Here is a 21,664-nt window from a genome sequence, read left to right as displayed (position 1 = left end):
CATCCTCAAATAAAAACACAAAATACCTTTTTGGCATATTGAGTGTAGCTGCTAAAAAGCTAAAGCTATAACAAGGAAATGGCTTAAGCCAGACAGCCCATCTATAGACGAGTGGTATGACATCATCTACAAAATTTTTGTAATGGAAAGAATCACTTTCTCTGTGAAGAGAGACAAATTTGAGGAAATCTGGGACAAGTGGAGATTGTACAAATCGCCCCGAAACGCCCTTCTTTTGTTTAATATTATGTAACTTAATTTTTTATATTTTTTGCTACTTGCTGTAGATGGAAACACCCCCAAGGTCTATTTGTTTCTGTTTATAATTCGATAAAAATCTGAAAATATGGATCACATTTGTAATGTTCTATTGAAATGTGATTCCAAATTCCTTTTGTAATATTAAACATTTTTTGAGACACTGAATTTTAGGTCTTCATTAAATGTAAGCTATAATCATTATAAGTAGAAGAAATTGATTTATTTAAGACATGAAATGTGTCATTCTGTGTGTAATGGATCTATATCATGTGTTATTTCCACTTTTTGAATTGAATTACTGATTACTTTTCTATGATATACTTTTAATGTTGTCCAAGTAGGGCTAATTTTAAATTACTATATATATAATTGTATGTGGTTTAATTTATAAAAATAAAATTCAAATACTCAAGTAAAATACAAGCACCTCAAAATTGTACTTAAGTACAGTACTTGAATAAATGTACTTAATTACATTTCACTTCTGATTTTCATCTTGTACCACAGACTAACGTATCTGTTTACTCCACTACAGTTGTATACATACAATACATAAATACAATTTTACATTCACTCGTTGTTCGGTGAAAACCAGCTTTTCTAAATCTGGTGACATTTTTTCTGAAGAATCAAGTGTTTCTTAATGCGTTGAGAAAATTCTCCCATTTTTCATAGAGAAATTACTTGATAGTGAAACAGATGTGCGGACTCGTTCTATATTAATTGTTATAAATTATCCCCTTTTCAGTATTTCTATTATCAATAAGCAATAAACTATACTAAAAAATAAACTATATAAAAAAATAATCTGAGCTATTTGTTAAGCATGGGCTACATGGTGATGTAGTGGTTAGCACTGTTACCTCACAGCAAAAGGGTCGCTGGTTCGACTCCGGCCTGCGGCTCTTCTGTGTGGAGTTTGCATGTTCTCCCCGTGTCAGCGTGGGTTCTCACCGGGTACTCCGGCTTCCTCCCACAGTCCAAAACCATGCACTTTAATTGGTTTAATTGGTGACTCTAAATTGCCCGTAGGGGTGAATGAGAGCATTATTGTCTGTCTCTATGTGTCAGCCCTGTGATAGTGTGGTGACCTGTCCAGGGTGAACCCGCCTCTCGCCCAGAGTCAGCTGGGATCGGCTCCAGTCCCCCACGACCCGAGTTTAGATCATCGGTAAAGAATAATGGACGAATTAATGAATATTTGTTAAGCTGGGGCAGCAGTCATGGTAGAAACGAAAAAAATTTTCTCTGTGAAATGTGTGTTAGTTCACCACACAATAAAAATAATGACTAGAATAAAACATATTTACATAAATTACATACATTGAAACTAGAATGAAGACTACTATTTGTGGTCAAGGACACTTGTATCTTCCAAAAGAAAAGTTCAGAACAAGTTAACAAAAAAACATTTTTAATATAAATACTATTAACGTGGTCTGGTTGAGTAGACACACTAATGTTAAACAATAAGACAGCATTAATCTGAGTCTGGTTTGAGCTGGTCGTGACTCAGAGTCAACGTGAATTGTGTTCAACATTTTCGCAGAAGCAGATCCTCTCAGCTTTCTCCTCATTAAGTTTGTTTGTTGAAACTGTCCACATGGTAAAAATGAATGAGTCACTGGAAAATACACGTCTTTTTTTTTCAGCCCACTGTGAAAAACAGGAACCTGTCACATCCACCAAATCCATCAGTTCTGCTCTGCAGCAGTCCTCCGTGTGCAGGTTAATATTCACAGGTTAGAGTCCTCACAGGGCTCGTCCTATTAGTCCACAGAGCCACTCTTTAGTGGTTCACCGTAAATAATATTCAATGGCAGCGGAGAATGCAGCAAAGCCTCCACATCCCAGCACCCCAGCCTTCGCACCAGCTACAGAAAAATAAAAACAGAATGTATGAGGACAAATCAAACATATTACCTTCAATTAAAAAAATTAAAGTAATTTTATGTCAGGTTAACACATACCACGAAATCCAATGGCTCCTCCAGTAACACAGCCGCTGTACACTGCGTTCTTCCAGTCAGACTTACCTCTGTGCTGCAAACGATAAACAGACACAAGTTACGAATGTTGTGCACGAAATAAAAAACAGTTAACAAGGAAGAGCTCCAATTAGAATGACCAGTTCTCAGTTTTATCTGGAAAAATGGCAACAGTTTTACACCAGAGGGCGCTATCACACCATTTTAAGGGCGTTCGAAAAGCAGAACACTGCAACCATGAAGCTCCCGAAACATCTCAAGTATTCAACATGGGATATTGAATGGTATTACAACAACAATGTGAGGGTTAGCGTTTCATTAAATAGCCATTTCTCTGCCAAAGAATACATGAAGCCTTGTAACATTACCCCTGTGCATTTTTAAGATAAGATATGACTTTAATTATCCCACAGTGGGGAAATATAGTTGTCACAGCATAAGAATATAAGAAATAAGACATATGTTTTTACATTCTACAGGTGCATCTCAATAAATTAGAATATCATAGAAAAGTTTATTTATGTCAGTAATTCAATTCAAAAAGTGGGAATAACACATTGTATAGATCCATTACACACAGAATGAAACATTTCATGTCTTAATTTACTTAATTTCTTCCATTAATAATGATTATGGCTTACATTTAATGAAGACCTACAATTTAGTGTCTCAAAAAGAAGACCAATTTTAAAAAGTATGTTTACAATGGAAATGTTGGCCTCTGAAAAGTATGTCTATCTATATGCACTCAATACTTGGTTTGATATGATATTCCAATGTATTGAGATGCACCTGTATACACATTATATAATACAATTCTTCTATTTGGCATTTATTATTAATATATAGTTTTTGTGTTTGTTTGTTTTCCTGAAAATACTTTCCATTTTACAGATATTGCACATTGAAGAAAAAATATTTTAGCATGTTAAATAGGTTAAATAAGTTGTTAAATGTAGTGGTATGAACATCAATGAATAAATGTATGCAGAGATATACACAGTATAGTATAAGTGGAATATGACATATATAGTATAGAAAAATACAGAAGGCCTAATATCGGCCTAATGTGGTCAGATGTAAACAGAGATAGAGCAAATAAACCAGTAAAGTGACACTGTGGAACAAACAGTGCTGTATAAATCATTAAATCCAAAAAATACTGCTTGCCAGTCAACGTGGGAACAAAACTTATACACTATCAACAATTCCTGACATTTGAGTGAGTAAGTAAAGTTGCAACATATCAGTTATTATGCCAATTAGCTGATTTATAAACCCTGTTTCAATCTGAAATTACAGTTCCTGTTCAAGCGATTGCCATTTGTCGTAATGATTTTCCACATTGTTCCCACCAAAAAATCATTCTGCTCTGTTTTTTACTGATGACCCTGTAATTTGACCAAAAATGTGTTCTGAGTGTTTTGTTAGTTAAATCATCTACATTTCAAAACTCCCATCACACCTATTGTGTCTGAGCCTCATTACAGTATTTTAATTGTAATTATCTTTTAAAAAATTAAGAGAGCTTACATTATTTCTTAGGAGTAATCCAAGGTGATTTTATTTAATAGGGATGGGCGTTTGGAAGAAACCTGCCAACTGGATTATCTATAACGTTAACGATCAATTAATCGATTAATCGCTGCATGCATACATGGGCAAAATAAAAGATATATATACACAGTACTATGCAAAGCCTGTTTAGATAACGGATGCTTTTATTTTGAAAGGACGAAAAGAGACTTGATCTTGTCAATGGTAAAACTAAATCAACTGAGATTAAACTGTAACAAAAACGAAAAGGAGTTCAATGTTTTACGTTTTAGCCCTGAAGAGGCATGAGGTTAGTTTTCACAGTAATCTGCATATTTAAATGTGTTTTCTGTTTAAATAAGTTTTGGATAAAATTAAACCCAGTAATTCATGCTAGCAAGGTTTGATACAGTAAGCTTGTTTTGCTCAAAATAATACTCTTGCATTTCTCATAATTAAATAATATTTATTTTTATCTAAATGTTACCGAACAGGTCAAGTGTGTGTAGTACCATGTTCACACAATGATAACATTTTGTTTACCAGATTACAGTGAAAGTCCTGTTTGAGCCGTGTTCAGAAGCTGTGTGTTTACATCCACCACCAGCTCCACATAATGAAGACATAATGAGTAGAAGTGGTGTGACCTACTGATTCTATGATGCACTCTGTGCAGGAGAACATGGCGCCCACGATGGCAAAGTTCTTGGCGTAGGACATCCCCCTCTGGCCCATGTCTTTGAGGACTTCTCGTGCTGTTGGAGTTTTCAGAGGGTCTTTGGGGTCGAAGCCAACATTGGTATCTATACCAGCCGTGAAGACACCGAAAGCTCCTCCGAGGACAAACCCTGTGGAATAAAAACACCAACGTGAGGCTCTGCACAGTAGATTACCACAATATTTACCTATATAGCCAATATAGTATATTGTTGTGCTATTCTCCACTGTTTTGTGTGGAATACTTCATCTTCTACTGTGCATTATGTACATTTCATCCTGCAAAATCAAAATTACTTTATTTATCCCTGAAGGGAAATTCAGTTAGTCTGGTAGAATCTCTGTTAGAATGAGACAGCCTGATGGCTGTAGGAAAGAAGGATCTTTTGTATCTCTCCGTCCTGCAACAGAGAGAGAGGAGCCGTCCACTGCTGTTTTTGGTCCATAAAGGTTTTGTGTAGCAGATGATCTGGGTATTTCAGGGTGGCCTGGAACATGTTGACAGGTCATCTCTCCACCACCTCCTCCAGTGTGTCCAACCTGGCTCCAACCACAGAACCAGCTCTTTAGACCAGTCTGTCCAACCACCTTCATCTCTGTGTGTGATGCTGCCTCCCCAGCAGACTGCAGCATAAAACAACACACTACCACCACAGACTGATAAAACATCTGCAGCAACTTACTACAGATGTCCAGAGATCTGAGCTTCCTTAAGAAAATGAGGCGGCTCTGTCCCTTTTTGTAGAGAGCGTCCGTGTTTAGGGACCAGTCCAACTTATTATCCAGGTAGTTGGCTCAGTTGGTGGTTGCCCATTGATAGGAAAGACGGTGGTTAGATCCCTGACCATGGCAGCCTATATGTCGAAGTATCCTTGAGCAAGATACTGAACTGGATGAATGAGCGCAGTCTGTAGTCTAAAGCGCTTTGGATAAAAGAGTGAATAATAATGTAGTCCATTTACCATTTAGTCTTACAGACTAACTGAATTTCCCCTAGGGAATAAATAAAGTTGTTATTTTAATTATTTTTGAGTTGAATTTGTATGTTAGAGCCATAGACTGTAGAAATAAGGTTAGAGCCAGTGTTAGGTTTGTCCATTCTGGGCTACTGTAGGAGCATGTATACTCTTAGGAGAGGACCTGCTCCCTATGTAAATATGAAGGGCTCATTCTAAGCTAACAAATCGATTCTTAGTTTCAAGTTATTATACACGAATAAAAACATACGTATTCAATTATTATTCAATTTCGAAAGATGTGTCAGCTTTAGATTATGGAAAACTCAACCACAAGTCCTCTTCAGATCCCCTTCACATATGCAGCTAACTTTGACACTAATGATTTTCTTTGATTTGACACTAGACAGCTGTGATATCTATCTATAATGTGGTTTTTACCTCCCACACAGGCCAGAACCGCCTTGAAGGCGCAGCTCTCCATGCCCCTCTCGATCATCTTCTGGTCGTCGCTTTTAGCAGGCACCGGCAGGCCCCCCATGACACCGGGGCTCAGGTCCTTTATGGGCCTCTTGTCCCCGACTAGATGCTCCAGAATCATACTGTACTGGATCGGCGGGCTGTCCATACCCGGACCAGCCGAACCTGGACTTTGAAAGTCGGAGGCAGCAGCGCTTGCAGCACCCGTGGACGCAGCCATGTTTCTCAATGACACCGCTGTAGGTAAATGTAGTCAAAGACGAGCGGCTGCAGATTCGTCACATTTTGTAACGTTTGAAACGGAAATAATAGGAGCACAATTTAAGCATATCCGTAAATATAAACGAGCAGTAGCATATGTAAACATATTTATTTTACAGGTTAAAAAGAAAGCTTTGAGTCTAATAACATTTTTTAAATTATTGTCAGCACATTCGATACAAAGTCAACCTGCCAACCATAGACTGTATAAAATGCCAACAGTATTTTTTTTAATTCAATTTTCAAACATTACAATCATAGTCAGGATATACAAATATACAATACTATTCCAGAGAGCAAAATTACATACATACATACATGGCCTACATACAATACAAATTGACCGAATAGATGTTATGTATACAGTCTATGGGTAAGAAGATACACAGTAAATCACATCACAAGGGGTAAATTCATTACACAATAGGAATAAATAGAGGATAGAGTAAATTAGTCAATATGACTTCAAGGAAGTTCATCAAATACATTCATGTAACAGACTATAAATCTGTTGCTTTAAAAAAAAAAAATCTATTAGGGAAAGGGATTTGAGAAGTGACTTAAATTCCACTAAAAAAAAAGAGGAAATAAGGGTTGAGAACCTAAGAATATTTGCTTATGGATAAAGAATTTCCCCAATCAAATAAAAAAAATAACCACATTAAGTAATTCTGTAGGAGTTGCACATGGAGGTTACACAATGTTTTTGTTGTAACCATAGACTGGTTGTAACCTTATGGTCAGGCTGTAGCTTGTGAATTGTTTAATTTTATAGCATTATAGCCTACATGTGTTTCTAACAATTTTCCCACCTCACTATTATCAACCAAGGATTATGAATAATATTAAGGATTCATGGATGTTAAATCTTTCATTAGAAATACATCTTATCATGGGTGGTTTATTTTGTTGTTATCATTATATTTGTCCAAACAAATGTACCTTTAGTTGTACCAGGCATTAAATGAACAAGAAATTAGAGAAAACAAGGGTGGTCTAATATTTTTTTCCATGACTATAGATAGATAGATATATGTAAAATATGAGATGGGAATATATTATCTATTATAATAAGTGCTGCAAATAAAGTATACATGTGTTCAGCTTAAGTGTATACATTTTTTGCTTCCCCTTATTTATTTATTTATTTTATTTTTTATTTCAGATCACCACAAATGATCAATAAATGTCATGTTACACTTTTGGTAAAGTGTTTTGTGTTTCCTGCAAAACCTGAAAAAATGAGTTAGGCGATTATTTTGACAGGGTGACGAAAAGTGTGGCTGTGCAGTCAATTTGTGACAGAATGTTATAAATCTTAGATATAGACCCTTTCTTTGCTTCCCCTTATTTCAGTGAATGGGATGCGTTTCAATGACAGACTTCATTTCCCAGAATTCTCCCCGAGCACTGCGCCAAACTCGCTTCACGCGCTCCACCTACCGGCTCGAGCACAGGCCGGTCAGCGGTGACACTTTAATGACTCGCGTGCGCGAGGCGGCGGCGGCGGCGGCATCCAGATCAAACAACAGCAGCAGCAGCACCGCCGCATTACTGAACAGGTGAGACGAGCTAGTGGATAATACTCATTTATTCCTCACTGTCTACAGCGTCTCTTCTTCTTTTCACCAGTGTGTTGAGTTAAAATGTGTGAACTTTGCCGTTAAACGCTGCTGTCGGACGTTAACGAAGCAGCGAGAGAGCGTGCGTGTCAGTTGGTTTGGTCAGTTGGAAGCAACGACAAGCTGACTGTGATGATGACAGCTTGTTAGCGGTGACAGTCCCGGTAAACGCTTCTGTTCCTTTAATTTAATGACTCATTCTGAAGCAGACGTGTCTTTCCTGATACGACAAACGTCTGTCATAAAATTAGCCAAAGGACAGGTTGTTTTTATGCCAATTCAATGTGTCACTGTATGGCTGTGATGGGCTCAGGTTAGGCAAATAAGTTAAAAAAAAAAACAAAAAAAAAAACAGGCGTATGAAGGACGTTATTTTTCCAATACTCATCCTGAATTTTACTTGCTAACGTTGTACCATGCAGAGCCGTGAGTTCAACAGGATTCTTACTGGCTCAATACCTCCCATATGCTTTGAGAAACACCCCGTTTAATGGCCCTAATTATAACTTTGAGAAAGTCTTAATACAGTGACAGTGTTGTCGTTGCCATGGGCTGTCTGGTGGTGTAATGTTTAACCTGACAGCTATTAATGTCCTCTTGTGTGGAGGGACATGCCAAGTCATTTTCATTTATTGAGCTGCATATCAGGAATCAAGAATTTGCCTCAGATGGCTTTATAATCTGTTCAGCATATGACACCTGCTGTCTTTTGACCCTTGATTCAGATAAGGAAAAACTCCAGGAGAGTAAGTGAGGAAGGATCAGTCAGATGTGCAATAGATGTTGATTGTACAGAACAGATCAAGATAATGTTGTTGTTGTTGTTGTTATTATTATTAATAATAATATTGATTAACATGTCAGTTTTCTATCTAACAAGACCGTAAAGGTACTGCAGCTTCTACAAGGCCACACTTAGAAAATTCAGAAACTAAAATGAAAGTCAGTGATTTGAAATTGGGATTTTCCATATTTTATTTTTAAGTTGACATTTTTTTCTCTCCAACATGAAAGTCTGCCTCAAGCCTTCTCCACATAAGTAATGCATATCTACTTAAAATTGTTTTTTAAATTAGTCAAATTTAAGCAAATTGAGTCTAAAAATATTGAAACTACCTTATAGAATAATGCCCACCCCCATGTCTTATTATTATATTGTAAAACGTCAAATACCCTCAGGTTGCTGAACCTCCTAATTCTGCCAGAAATATAAGACATGACGTCAGTGTCAGTGTGGCCCTGAACTCATATTCTGGTAACAATTCAAATATTTACTTTTATCATTATATTACAAGGATGTGAATTAATGAAAGATCTTTCTGTAAGGTAGCTCGGTGCTGGATAGCCACTCTGTGTTATCATACTTTCCTTCCTAAAATAAACCTGTGAACATGAGAATACATTTACCAAATCAGCTTACTGCTCAGGTTTTCCTGTGTTTTTATGTAAATTTCACATTTACTGCCAATGGCAAGTTGCCTTTGGAACCACTTCAGTGCACTGCAAGCGTTTTTTCTTCACATGATCAGCCAGCCATTTGTTCCTCATTAGCTCCGTGCCATGTGAAGCAGTCAAACAAGGCCTTGTTGTGTTTAGTGTAGTTATTTTTGAGAGGTTTTTGTTTATGTCTTTAATAGATCCTTAAATGCTTCATTAAACCACCCTGACTAAGCTCCTGTGTTTAATTCTAACCTGTTGCCACGTAACTTTTACTTGCAACCTACATTACCAAAGTGTTCCAGAAACATCACTGCTTAAAATAGTGATGCTTGAATAATAAACCTTCTCTATTTTGGTCAAGGCTTGCTGTGCAGCATAATTGGACCTGTCACTAATGAAAAAAGGGAAAGTAAAGTTGTAAAAAGATTAAATTGCAGAGCTTACGTTGTTGTCTTGTGTTTATAGAAGAGGCCAGCCTTGAAGTGGAAGGCACATGTGTGCCCTTTGAGAGAAACCAAATGGGCAACAAATGACAGCTTTCACTTGCTTCTGTTCCTTTTGATTATACCGGGAGAAATGAGAGTTCAAATATGAGCAGTGCACCAGTCATTTATGAGGCAGTGAATGTGAAAGTTGTTTGTAAGTAATTATACCCTTTGTTTTTCTCATGGTTAACCATCCAAGAAGGGGAAATAGTTGGAAATCTGTCTTTCGATTCTGGGCTGTGTTCAGGACAGGCTGTCCAGGACACAAAAAGCATCAAGGAAGGCGGGTCTTGTTTCATTGTGATGATGGGTAGTCTGACTGCAGCACTGAATAAAGTGAATGCAGTTTTAAACCATCGCCATTTGCTGATAGATCTTTTGTGGAAAAGCTCCTGTCTTTTCTGTGTCTGCTAGCTCATAGGATTGCTAAATTTCCACTCTGTCTGAATTTATTATTGATTTCATGACTTTCATCACATTGATGGAGGTAGAGGCGCCTCTTGCCTGGACTCACACTCAGCTTGTCCTTGTAGAGCCTGAAGCAGTGGATCTCCCTTGTTTCCTCTGTAGCTGTTCTCATCCTCGATTCAACTCATTATCCGAGCAGTCCCTGTCATTGGCTGACTATTTATAGCCACTGGTTATGTGGGGAGCACCCACATCCAGTAGTACAGCTGTGGTATGGCTTGTTTTGTTAGACAGAAAATGATACCTGATGAACCACTTGACCACTCGACTTAATGTGACTGTGCAATGCTGTAAAAGAAATTCAAGGTCTCCTCTCACAGTCAGGAATATCTTCTACCAGTGCTGGTGTCCTGGATTCACTTTAGTTGACTACACGTAAGGGACTGTGAGTAGAAAATTAGCAGCAGCACTGGAGTCTTTAATCCACATGCAGTAACTGAAATATGAAATGAGTCTTGGTGGGGGTGGGGTGACAACATTTGGAGTGACCTTGTCCAGCTGTGGTAAGAAGGGTAAAAGGCAGATACTGCAGTGATGTATCCTATACATTGTACATCAGATGTTCAGATGTTGAATTCATGGGCCAGTTACTCTCTATAGAAGGAGATACCGTCATGTAAATGACTTGTAGGCTCAATGTAATCCTAAAACACTGATCTGGGTTCAAACTGGAACCCTATGAATGAAAATGCATACTTTTCAAACCTCCAGTGTGAATATGACTGAAAGCTGTGTAGAAATATAGGCTGCAGTTAGCAATAGGACTGCAAGGTATGGGAAAAAACTGACATTGCAATATTTTTTTCTGCAATATGAAAAATATTGCCTACGGGATTTTTCACACTCTTCTCTTTTGTACTTTTTGAAGTTACGCATCAATCCAGTGTGATTTGAGATCAAAATTATGAGCCAGATCTATGAAGAACTTTGTGCTCTTGTAAACAAGTTTGGGCTAAACAATTTAATCATTAACATCTTGGCTATATAGACGTGAATAGCGATGGCACAGCAGGACATGTCACACCCACAAAGCATGTGCTGGTTTCAAGATGGGGTTGGGTGGGTTGCCGACATTGCAGACCCCTGACGCATTGAGGACAGTCCACCATTGATGACTGCCGTGCTAGGGACAGGGCCCCATCAGAGCCCACATGGACGGAGGGCAACAAGTCCATGGCTACCTTAACCCAAGGCCATTTCAACCAGATCTAGAGCTGATAGTGTAAGAATATCTTCGGTTCATTGTGGGCTTACTTAGACTGTAGCTAATTAATGGGAAACACTGGATTAGTCACTGAAAATGAGAACTGGGCAAATTTTCCCTTTTTATCAAACTGCAAAAAAAAAGTAACATGACGTTTCAGTTCATTTGCCTTAATTAACATTGCAGGTCCTGTGATATGAAGATCTCACATGCGAGGAATGAATGTGTGGCATGGTCTCACTGCGTAGTTTGACCATGTGAGTTGTTAGAGTGTAGCTGAATTGGTAGGGATTGAAAAAGTTACAATCACCAAGTTCAGCTTGCGTGAAACTTCGGCCACAAGAACCCGTCTTTTCCAAAAATGCACATTGCTCCTCACAATGAGGATCAGGGAGGCTGCTGAGCTGTGCCACTTTGAACTTGTGGGTTGAGTTCATCAAGTCCAATAGTTACTGTGTTGTGTTAGCCTGTAATGACCCGTCTGTCACTTAATGTAATCAATGTAGGGTAACAATTCTGTGTTGAGTTTGTTAGAGGGACAGCCTAAATTGTACACATGTCCAAAATATTCTTAATATCTTTTCTTAATGGAAATGGCCTCATGTAGTAGTCTTTATCTGCAGTCATTTAGTTTGAGGCAGAAATTACTTTATCTCTGCACAAACTCAAGACTAGATAGTGAGTTCCAGCTGGCTGTGTCAGAGCAGAGCAGTTTTGGAAGCTTTTGCAGGTCAACGAGTGCATTGAGTTTGTCCAGGTTCATAAAGGGATCAACTTAACTACAATTTCCCTGGCATACATTATCATGTAAAGACATTAGCTCAATTTGTTGTTAATCATGTTAACCAGTTGTCGTCTTGAAAGAGGATATTGTCTTTTTTTAAAGAGTTACATGTAAATGTGGCCAAAGAGCTTGTGTGTTGATTCAAAGTGAGTGGTAAATTCATTACATGCAAAAATGTTCTCGCCTGGTTGGTTGTAAACGTGGTACCATAAAGAGGTGCTGACTGGGTATAATTCCTTAAACCTTATTAACACAACTGCCCAGTGAGACATCACAACAGCTCTATGTATGAGTTTGAATAACATTTTTGTACTCAGAGGTTAGGTTGCCAAAGCAGTCTTGTTTGTCTCTATGAAACCATTTATTTCTTTATAGTTTCAAATGTTGACCTCTCATCCTGAACACGGGGATTATAAGAAGATACTAATGTGGTCAGAATTTCACTTTCCCACAAAAGCACTTAGATTGATCTGAGAAGAAAGAGTTGTTATCTGTTCTCAAGAGGCGAGGTCTGCTCTGCATACAGTTAGAGTGGCACGTCCTTTACTGCAGTGGAGGAGGCTTTAATTGAGGAGATATGAGGAGATAGACCGATTGGAGCGGGAATGATGTGGCAGTCAGTCAGTTGAATAAATAAAAGCAGCCCTACTTCTGACAGAATGTGAAGCTGCACAGTATGCTGTCAGCAGGTTGCAGCTATTTTGTTTTCACTCAATGCTTTTGCTTGCAAAGGCACAGATGGCTCCCTGCCTCCACAACACTGCCAGGCTTCCCTCCTTCAGTTTTTTCTTCTAAAAGCATCATCCACCAAAAGGCCAGTGGAGAAAATCACACCAGACTGGCACAGCCATGTTTTCTTTCAGAAAGGTGTATATATGTTCTGTGAAGGAAGGAAGGAATTGCCAAGCATCTTTTTCCTCTGGCTCTTTTCATAGTTCAAGAACGTCCAGGAAACAGACCGCATACTTGACAATCATCACAGTCCAAATCATTGGCTCAAAGGAATGCTACTGTTTCTGTAAATGGGTCACTTGGGCCACGTCAGAGGTAAAACAGAGATATGATCTTGAAACTTACGTCAGGCTTCTTCTGCCTCCACTATAGTCTTAGAGCAAGAACAGGGTCTTGCAGAAGTTTGATAAGAGTGAAGAATAAAACAGATGATTTGATATTACTTAGTTATTCCATCCAGGTAAACAGGATAAGCAAGTTTACAAGAGTGACGTTTATACATGCGTAAGGAGTGCCTTTAAATTGTTTGCTCGGTAGCTGAAAGAGGTCTGATGCATTGTTATCTCTTTGTAGTCCCTCATCATACAGGTTACATTGAACACACCCACAGTGCACATCAAATAGCTCTCATACCATAAGTCTGTTGCACATTCAAAAGTCACAAAGCAGGGATCCTTTCAGTTTGGACAGTCATTCCACTCAGTGGCACTAATACTATGATTTTTCCATTGTGGAAAACCACTGAGCTCTTTTTTTTTTAATTCCCTCGCCGTTCTCATTGATGCTATGCTAGTGTTTCTATGGAATCCACCCACTCGCTGTACATGTGGTCAGCCAGGCAGACAGGAAAACAGCTGAAGTTTCAACGATGTGGCTCTGACTGACTGTTTATCACACAAGAACTTTGACACCATCAGAACAGGAAGTTTGGCCCTCGAGGGAGCCCAGCTCTGAGAAAGATGAAACAGAGGATGAAGCAGATTAAATATGCAGGAGGACTATCTATATCAGCTCCTACTACTTTATGCCTGGTGAATCCAGGACAGAGCAGTTTTTGGGGATATAATGGATGGCTGTGACTGTGACTGCTGCCAGGTGCCACAGTTCAATATGTGAATAATCCCAGAGCAGATCAGGATGTGCATGGCTATATCCAACTTTTGTGAAGAGATTAATTTTTGCATGTGTCTGTTAAGTTGATGAATTCAACATGACTCTGGGATATCATCAACAGCAAAAGTACAACAACTAAAGCCTCTGTTGTACACTTGGTGCCGTTTGTGCGCAGCGGAGCACAACTGCAATCACTATTTCAGACTGACACAGTTGTCATTTACACACCCAGCATACTGTATAAGAAGCAGATGGGCCTATCTGTTTGTCCACTGGTCTTAAAATGAGGTGTGGTCAGGCACATTGTTGGTGCATTGGTATCTATAGGCAGCAAAAAAGCAACTGCACCATTGACCAAAAAAACATTTTTCCAGCTAATCAAAGGGCCTGTTATTCAGATTGTAGATGCATATGTGGGTTCACAATGTGCAAACATCAGCACTCCTCCTCCTCAGTTAAAGAGGTTATCAGTGCCTTAGCTCATATGCAGTTGTTGATGAGACATTGCTTCTCCCATTTTCTAAATCCACCTTTTAAATAGCAATGCACTAGGTGCAAGCACAACTGCCTCTTAAAGGGAATGAGAGGTGATGCTCTGATTTGTTTAATTAATTTTATGTCCAAAACACAACTTAAACTAATTAAGAGACTATACGATTCCACTGCCCCTTGCTCCTTAGTTTGTGCACAGATTATGCACCCTTTAAAAATGGAGTTGTATAGGCCCTAATTGGGCTTACACTGTTCACTTTAGACCATATAGATCGTGGCTGTGGCTCAGTTAGTAGAACTGTCCCCCACTGGTCAGTGGTTCGATCTCTGACCATGACAGCCTACATGTCGAAGTATCCTTTACCAAGATACTGAACCCCAAATTGCTCCCGATGCTGCGTTCATCGGTGTGAGAATGAATTCCCGATGGTGGCAGGTGGCACCGTTGTAGGATAGCCTCTGCCACCAGTCTGAACGTGTGCATGAATGGGTGAATAAGCGCAGTCTGTAGTGTATAGCGATTTGAGTGGTTCCAAACCGACTAGAATAGCGCTATATAAGTGCAAGTCCATTTACCATTTACCATCATTTAAACAGGGCCCCAGATGTGAAGTTTTTGTTTGTTTATTTAGTCATACGTGATAGTAGGTAGGTGTTTCGAGTACATTTGAAGACATCATCTTAGGATGTATGAAATTACAAAGGGCATTCACTACTTTCTTACTATTTATAGACAAAACAATAATCAATAAATAAATGAGCAGATTATTCAGTAATGAAAATATTCAGTAGCAGGTTGCAGCCCTATAGAGGACTTATTGCTCATAACTTTTATTTAAGCCTATGAGTCTTAATATTATAACAGAAACATTTATTCTGTTTCACTAAAGTTCTTTATTTCTATAGAGGTTATTTATCAGGACCTACATTTTATGTACAAGTTATATTTAAGTACACAATGTAAAGAAAATTGCACAACTCATGCAGATGAAAAAGTTTTGTGTGAATTTGTGTGAAAAGTGTGAAAAATATGTTAAAATGTACATTCTGGTGCCTCCTATCAGATATGAACTGTCACAATTAATGAACCAGGATCTCATAGTAAGCACTTCTTATTTTGAAAGTTTGAGAACTCAAAAGTCAGCCGAACAACCTATTGATCTTACATACAGATCAAAGGAAAACATCAACTCAGCACTTTGCTCGCAAGCTCTACTTTCCTCTCATCTCGTTTTGAACAAAAAGATGCTGATTTAAGCAGCAGCCTTCGTCTTTAGGCTATTTCATATTCAAAAGCTGAGAGGCTGTTTTTCTGTGTTTTGGTTGAAAAATTATAATGTCATACTAGAAGGCTTGAAAGGGTTCTTGTTTTGCCCTTTCTAGCAATTCTTCACATCAAGGTTTCCACACATAGGCAGCTAGCAGAATAGTCAATAGCCTCAAACACAATACAAGAATACATTCTACATGTGAGCTATTGCTTCCTTTCTGTTGGTTCAGGGTTCTCCATTCCCAGGAGAGCAATTTAAGCCATTTAAAGTCTGTTAATATTTGTACAGCTGTAGGCATTCTGGTGTTTTTGTTTGGCATCTTAACTTTGCTCAATTTCAACTCTCACAAATTGCTACTGACTGTGAAAAATGTCACACATTTGCTGCATTGTTTTGTGTGAAACAAGGCTGCCACTTCCCTGATACTGCTTCTGGGAAGGAGGTTTGTGTCCTGTTGCGTACTAGTTTCAGATCCCTTCAGACTAAAGGGGAAACCCAGAGGGAGAGCAGAGACCGTCTCACAGCATGGGATGTAGATTAATCCCACACGCTTCCTGTTTCACTTTAGCTGAGATAATGACATTGCACACACCACTTCCCCAGACCCAGGTGCTGTACAGATGCTTCAGAGCTGCCGACGTGGTCAGACACAATTAATACATTAATACATCCTTGCATGTCAGCACATATATTTGCCTATCGTACATAATATTGTCATAACACTGATATTAGGTAAATTGTTTTTATGTTTATATAGCAACAGTAATCTGTTCTGGACTAACAAGCTCTAGTGCAGATGTTGGTCAGATGTGCAGCTGCTGTTATGGTAATGTGATATCAGTAGCAGCAGTAGCAACGTATCAATATCACACCGCCAGAAGCAACGGAAACATAATATCTGCTCGTGGTTTCAAGATGTTTATTGCCAGTAATTTGACCTTATATGGTTGATACCCAGCTGTGTTATATTTCATGATATGAGGTTATCGTGGGCTAAAATAACAACTAATTTAATTGTTCTTTCTCATATCAATCCATCTTTAAAAGAAACATTCACCCTCAGATACAGTAATATCAAGAAAATGAAATCTAGAAATGACGTATGATCTTTAGCTACAGTTATCATGCTCAGTGTACAACTCAATCCTAAAAATATCTTTCAAGTGAAATGACAAAACTTATGCGAATGAGACAAATCTTACTCAAAAGAAGTGAATGTGATGTTATTTTATTGAATCTTTTCTAGTTTTGATTCGTAGTTTTAACATCTTGAAAATAGGACGCATTCACAGCGAGATGGCCTTTAGTTCATGGAATTTTTCATGCATGAAGATTTAGAAAGATGGGTTTGTATTTAAAGGGGACATTGTGCTAATTTTTAGGTTCATACTTTTATTTTGTGTTTATACCAGAACATATTAACATGCTTTAATATTTAAAAATTAGTCATTTTTCTCATACTGTCAGTCTGAATATATCTGTATTCACCCTCTGTCTGAAACACATTTTAGTGCCCGTCTAAGCCCCCCTCCTGAAAAAGCCAAGTCTCTCAGCATCTCTGCACCATCACTGCAGCCAGGGAATGACTGCAATGGCACTGTAGCGGCACTTTCTAACTAATAAAGTATAGCTTTGATATTACAACCGTAGAGAAATATTGGCAGGTAATCTAAAGAAAGAAATTTTCTGAATACGTACTGTGCGTTTCTCTGTGGATTGAGCATTTTGATACTTTCACAGTATTTATCGTTGCTTTATAATAAAAAAAACAACATAAAATCTAATTTTAAACAATAGTGGACCTTTAATTGTAGGTTTATTTTATTGGAGAATAAGTGCATATCACAGACTAGTACTACATACCACATCAAGAGCAAATAGAGTGGAGCCAAAATATAAATTCTCTGTCCAAATACCACTAAATCCTTAGAGATGTTTAAAGCTGACTTTATGTTCCACAGTCAGTATTACATGATTTAAATTCTTTCTACACAAGCACGTAGCTTGACTTGTTGTGAATTTGTAATCCTACAGTAGCTTTACAATTGAGGATAATTTTGTGTAATGTTTTGGATGTTATAATGATAGTATACTTTCAGTGATAATGGACAAAGCAGTATTTTTAGCCACACACTCACCATCATGGCACATTTTGCATTTGTTTTTTTCACATCCTTTGCGACTGTTGTGTCTGTGTGGAGAGTCTGACTCAGTGTCTTTCCTGTGGACGCAGGGAGGAAAAAGGAAAAGAATCGGAGCTTTAGCCTGTCTGCTGCCACCTCACTTTGTGAGCATCCAGCCACATGGCTTTATGTTCCATTATTATTTATTAATGTTTGGCCTGCTTCATACTCTGGGGGTGTGCTGTTTCCTGTTTCCTTATTCACCATTTCTGTAAGTGTTTGGTTTAATTCAGCCTATGTAAAGGATCTTGGCAGTATTGAAGCTTATTCCATTTGGAATTTCTTAGAAAAGTCCCCTTATGTAAGTTGGCTGTTTTTGGCTGAGAAATAGTCAGTATACTGGTAATTACTGGTCCCTAGTGGTTCTTCGCCTTTCCTCAAAGTCCATATTCTATATTTGGACACCATGGACTGTGTTTTTGTTCTTATACTATGGCCACTTACCAATGGAAAACTGTGGTTCTTTTGGCTGCACTGGTGAGTCCTACAAGTTGGTTGGTGCACCTGATCCCCTGATTTTCATCTAGCACCAACCTCATTGTGGAAAAGTCGACTTGTGTACTTTTAAATGAAATGTCTCGACAGCTTTTGCAGGGCTTGCTAAAATGTTCACACCTTCCTGGGCTTCACAACACCCGAGATTAAAAAATATGCTCTCTGACATGTTTGTTCAGCACTGCAGCCATCCATAAAGGGCAGACTGGAATAGAGAACAAAGTCACATTTGTCTACTTTCCATCCTAGGAACAAAACCTAATAAAACAGCAGTTAGACTTCACCAGAGACCTTCTAAACATTAGAAACAACTATTTCCTGTGGCCATGGTGTAATTCACAGTTGCCACACAGACATACAATATGTTAGCAGTGGCAGTGAACAATCACAGGAACAGTACAGTGTTTTTGTAGCATTTATCAAGGCGGCAATACAGTAGTTCAAGTGGCAACATAACAAAATCAGTGTACTTTAAGGCATGCAGCATGTACGTCAAATCACACTTGAAATCTGTATCTGCAGCAGGGTGTGAAACAGCATGCGGTGCCTAAAAAAGCATTCTGAACTGTTTGTCAACCCTCTGGCAGCACCCTTTTAAAAAGCTGTTTTTGTGGCGGCATAGGGGTGTGGTCAGACCAAGTTCCTCAGTTTACCACTTGCCACAAACTGAAGCCTGTTTCATCTTGGACCAGAGTGCAGTACGCTCTCTACCCACATGCTCTACGGCCTTGGCATGCCGTTCACTGTGGGATCCAAATTAGACCAGTATGGTGTAGTATAAAATGCAGACCCCTCCACAAATGATCCCACCCTCGCATTAAGAAGCGTTTCTTAGACAAAGACCGGCTTTGTCAGTTTTGTTGACTGTTTGTGACCAAACAGCCTACAGACCACTTTCGAAATAAAGAGCTCAAAACAATGTCATAAATCAATCTTTATTTTTCAGACTTCAGCTTGTCAAACATGAGTTGCACAAAACATTTTACTGAAGCACGGCTTTGTGGTTTTTAGTTTAAGAATACAATGGAACAGTTGTGTATCGCCCAAAAAACCACAAACACACATGGTCCCAGGTTAAATCAAATTGCAAGCCACAGTCCTAAGAACAAAGTGCAGACACCTGCATTTCTAACAACAGCTGTTTGAGTTGTTTAATCACAATAAAATGAATTACCCTTATTCAAACAGTGCCTGGCCCAGTAGCTTCAAAGCCACATGTTTGAGATGTGTTCCTCCTCCTGGTCCACTCTCTCTGTCTTGCTGTGTGTTCTTCATGAGTTAGAAAGAGTGTGGAAAAATGTGAGAGGAGAAAAACATACCCATGGCTGTCCCTCTCTTCCTCTTTGTATGAGAGAGTGAAAGAGCCAACAGCACATACAGCACAGCGGTTGGCAGGCTGCAGTACTTCCTCATCCTGACTGCTATATTGAGGCGGGCTGCCGTTGCTCCTGACCCTTCGTTTCTCATCCTCAGAGTCTCTTCGTAACGCTCAAAGGACGGTTATTTTGGTCTGTTGTGCTTCAGGGCACTCAGGCAGAGGGCAGGCTCTAGGACAGCGTCCAGTTTTGAACACGTGAGTGAACTGCACCACTGTTTTTTTCTCTGACACCAATCTGTCATCACCCTCTTTCTCATGACTCACTTTCTTCAGCTCTTTGATGATATTGGGATGTGTCGTTTCATCTTCAGGCATTGTTCTACACCTTCATAAGAACACTGGACTTTGTTTTGGATTGAAGATGTGATTGGAATAAGTTTGAAATAGGAAAAACTGAAGTCACTTTATATAATAAGTTGGGAAAAAAGTGACTAAGAACATCTGCTCCTGATGTTGCTGCCAGGTTTCTCACATTTCGGTCAACCACTGAAAGTAAAATTGTGGAAGGGAAATGTGGCCGGGGCTGAGCTTTGCAACCTGTGAAATGCAGGAGTGGTATTTATCTAAGGTCTTACAGCCATGGCCAACCCGAGGTTGCTGTTTTTAGCCTTATGTTATGCTAACTGTATGTTATATGAAAGGTTTATGTCTGCCCTTTAAAAGCTGACTAATGGGCCAAGCAGGAAAGAACATAAGAGGATGTGGTGACGCACACAAACATCCAACCTATATCCTTTTATTTGATTTTTAAACACAGGAGCATAAAAGATGCATATTAGTTGATTATTCTGCTTTATTGTGCATTGCAATGTTTGGATCTTTTTATTATTTGTTATTATATGTATATTATTATTATTATTCTGTGTGTAGAATAAAGTTATTGATTGCAGCAAAGTAGTACAGAAACACCTGAATACACATTGCCTAATTAAGCGCCACCACAAGAAGGCAGCCGGTTTTGCAACCACTTCTTTGCAGGATTGCACTCTGTCTGTATAAATGTCAGTGGCAGGATGTTCATATTTATAGACAGTTCCTAGTGACAGGAGGAAGCATTTCACTCGTATCTGCTACATTATTCTACACAAGCACATACACTGACTGAAGAAGTGAAGTGTAGTTCACATGGCCTGCATCGTAACCAGGGACAGCCTGCATTCAATGTCAGAGAACGGTCAGGACTGGTTAGCTTGGATTTCCCCATCTGATCCGAAGCGATTTGTGGTTGTGGCGAGCTGCGTAAGCCAAGTTACACATTCGTGCAGTGAATGTGTACATGGAGGACGGTATTTCCTCTGTAACTATACTGTAACATAGTAGGATTGGACAGTAATCATTGGTTTTGTCTCAACATTTGTCCTTTTCTGCTGAACAGCAGTTCTGCTGGTTGCACCTTAAAAAAAATATACATTTGGATTAAATTACTTCTTTTTTTTTTTACAGACAGGGTGTATATGTATGTGTGCTCTAAGAAGTCAATGGATATAAATCATAATATTTTACTGATGATCTTCTTAAAGAGGACATGTTATGCTAATTTTCCGAATGTACCTGTAGTCGCCCTATCTGAAGTGTTTCCTGTCTCTTTAAGCCTCCACCCTGAGAAAAAAAAAAGCCCAGTCTGCTCTGATTGGCTGCAAGAAAAATGTGGTGCACCTTTGCAAAGGTAGTTCTCAGGCTGTGTGGGGAGATACTCAGATGGGATTTAGTATATTCTAATGAAGCTGCATGTAATATAGGAAAATAGCCAGATCAGAATGACTTGATGTTTTAACAGATAATGGAGGGATGGATTAGT

General features: G+C 38.8%; 2 protein-coding genes across 2 annotated transcripts in view; one reads left to right on the top strand and one right to left on the bottom strand.

Annotated features, from left to right (window-relative positions):
• Positions 1 to 1,658: 1,658 nt before the first annotated feature.
• timm22 (translocase of inner mitochondrial membrane 22 homolog (yeast)) lies at positions 1,659 to 6,205 on the bottom strand. Its single transcript, XM_059351739.1, has 4 exons — positions 5,900 to 6,205; positions 4,437 to 4,633; positions 2,232 to 2,304; positions 1,659 to 2,135 (listed from the first exon to the last, which is right to left on the bottom strand). The coding sequence occupies exons 1-4, from the start codon at positions 6,156 to 6,158 to the stop codon at positions 2,059 to 2,061; spliced, it is 606 nt and encodes a 201-aa protein (XP_059207722.1). The 5' UTR covers positions 6,159 to 6,205; the 3' UTR covers positions 1,659 to 2,058.
• A 1,406-nt stretch (positions 6,206 to 7,611) lies between these two features.
• specc1 (sperm antigen with calponin homology and coiled-coil domains 1) overlaps positions 7,612 to 21,664 on the top strand; it is a 92,619-nt gene continuing 78,566 nt past the window's right edge. The window contains exon 1 of the mRNA XM_059351170.1: positions 7,612 to 7,761. The gene's annotated coding sequence lies outside the window, so the exon portion shown is untranslated. The remainder of the gene's footprint in view (positions 7,762 to 21,664) is intronic.

Source organism: Centropristis striata, chromosome 15, assembly GCF_030273125.1.
Source record: "Centropristis striata isolate RG_2023a ecotype Rhode Island chromosome 15, C.striata_1.0, whole genome shotgun sequence".
Taxonomy (NCBI): Eukaryota; Metazoa; Chordata; class Actinopteri; order Perciformes; family Serranidae; genus Centropristis; species Centropristis striata.
This window is presented reverse-complemented; position numbering and strand designations above follow the sequence as displayed.

Coding starts and splice junctions, on each gene's coding strand:
- timm22 (XM_059351739.1), bottom strand. CDS start 6,158: ATGGCTGCGTCCACGGGTGCTGCAAGCGCTGCTGCCTCCGACTTTCAA. Junction 2,305..4,436: donor CAGAGTGCATCATAGAATCA/GTAGGTCACACC, acceptor TATCGTTTGCAG/CACAGAGGTAAGTCTGACTG. Junction 2,136..2,231: donor AGGAGCCATTGGATTTCGTG/GTATGTGTTAAC, acceptor ATTTTTCTGTAG/CTGGTGCGAAGGCTGGGGTG.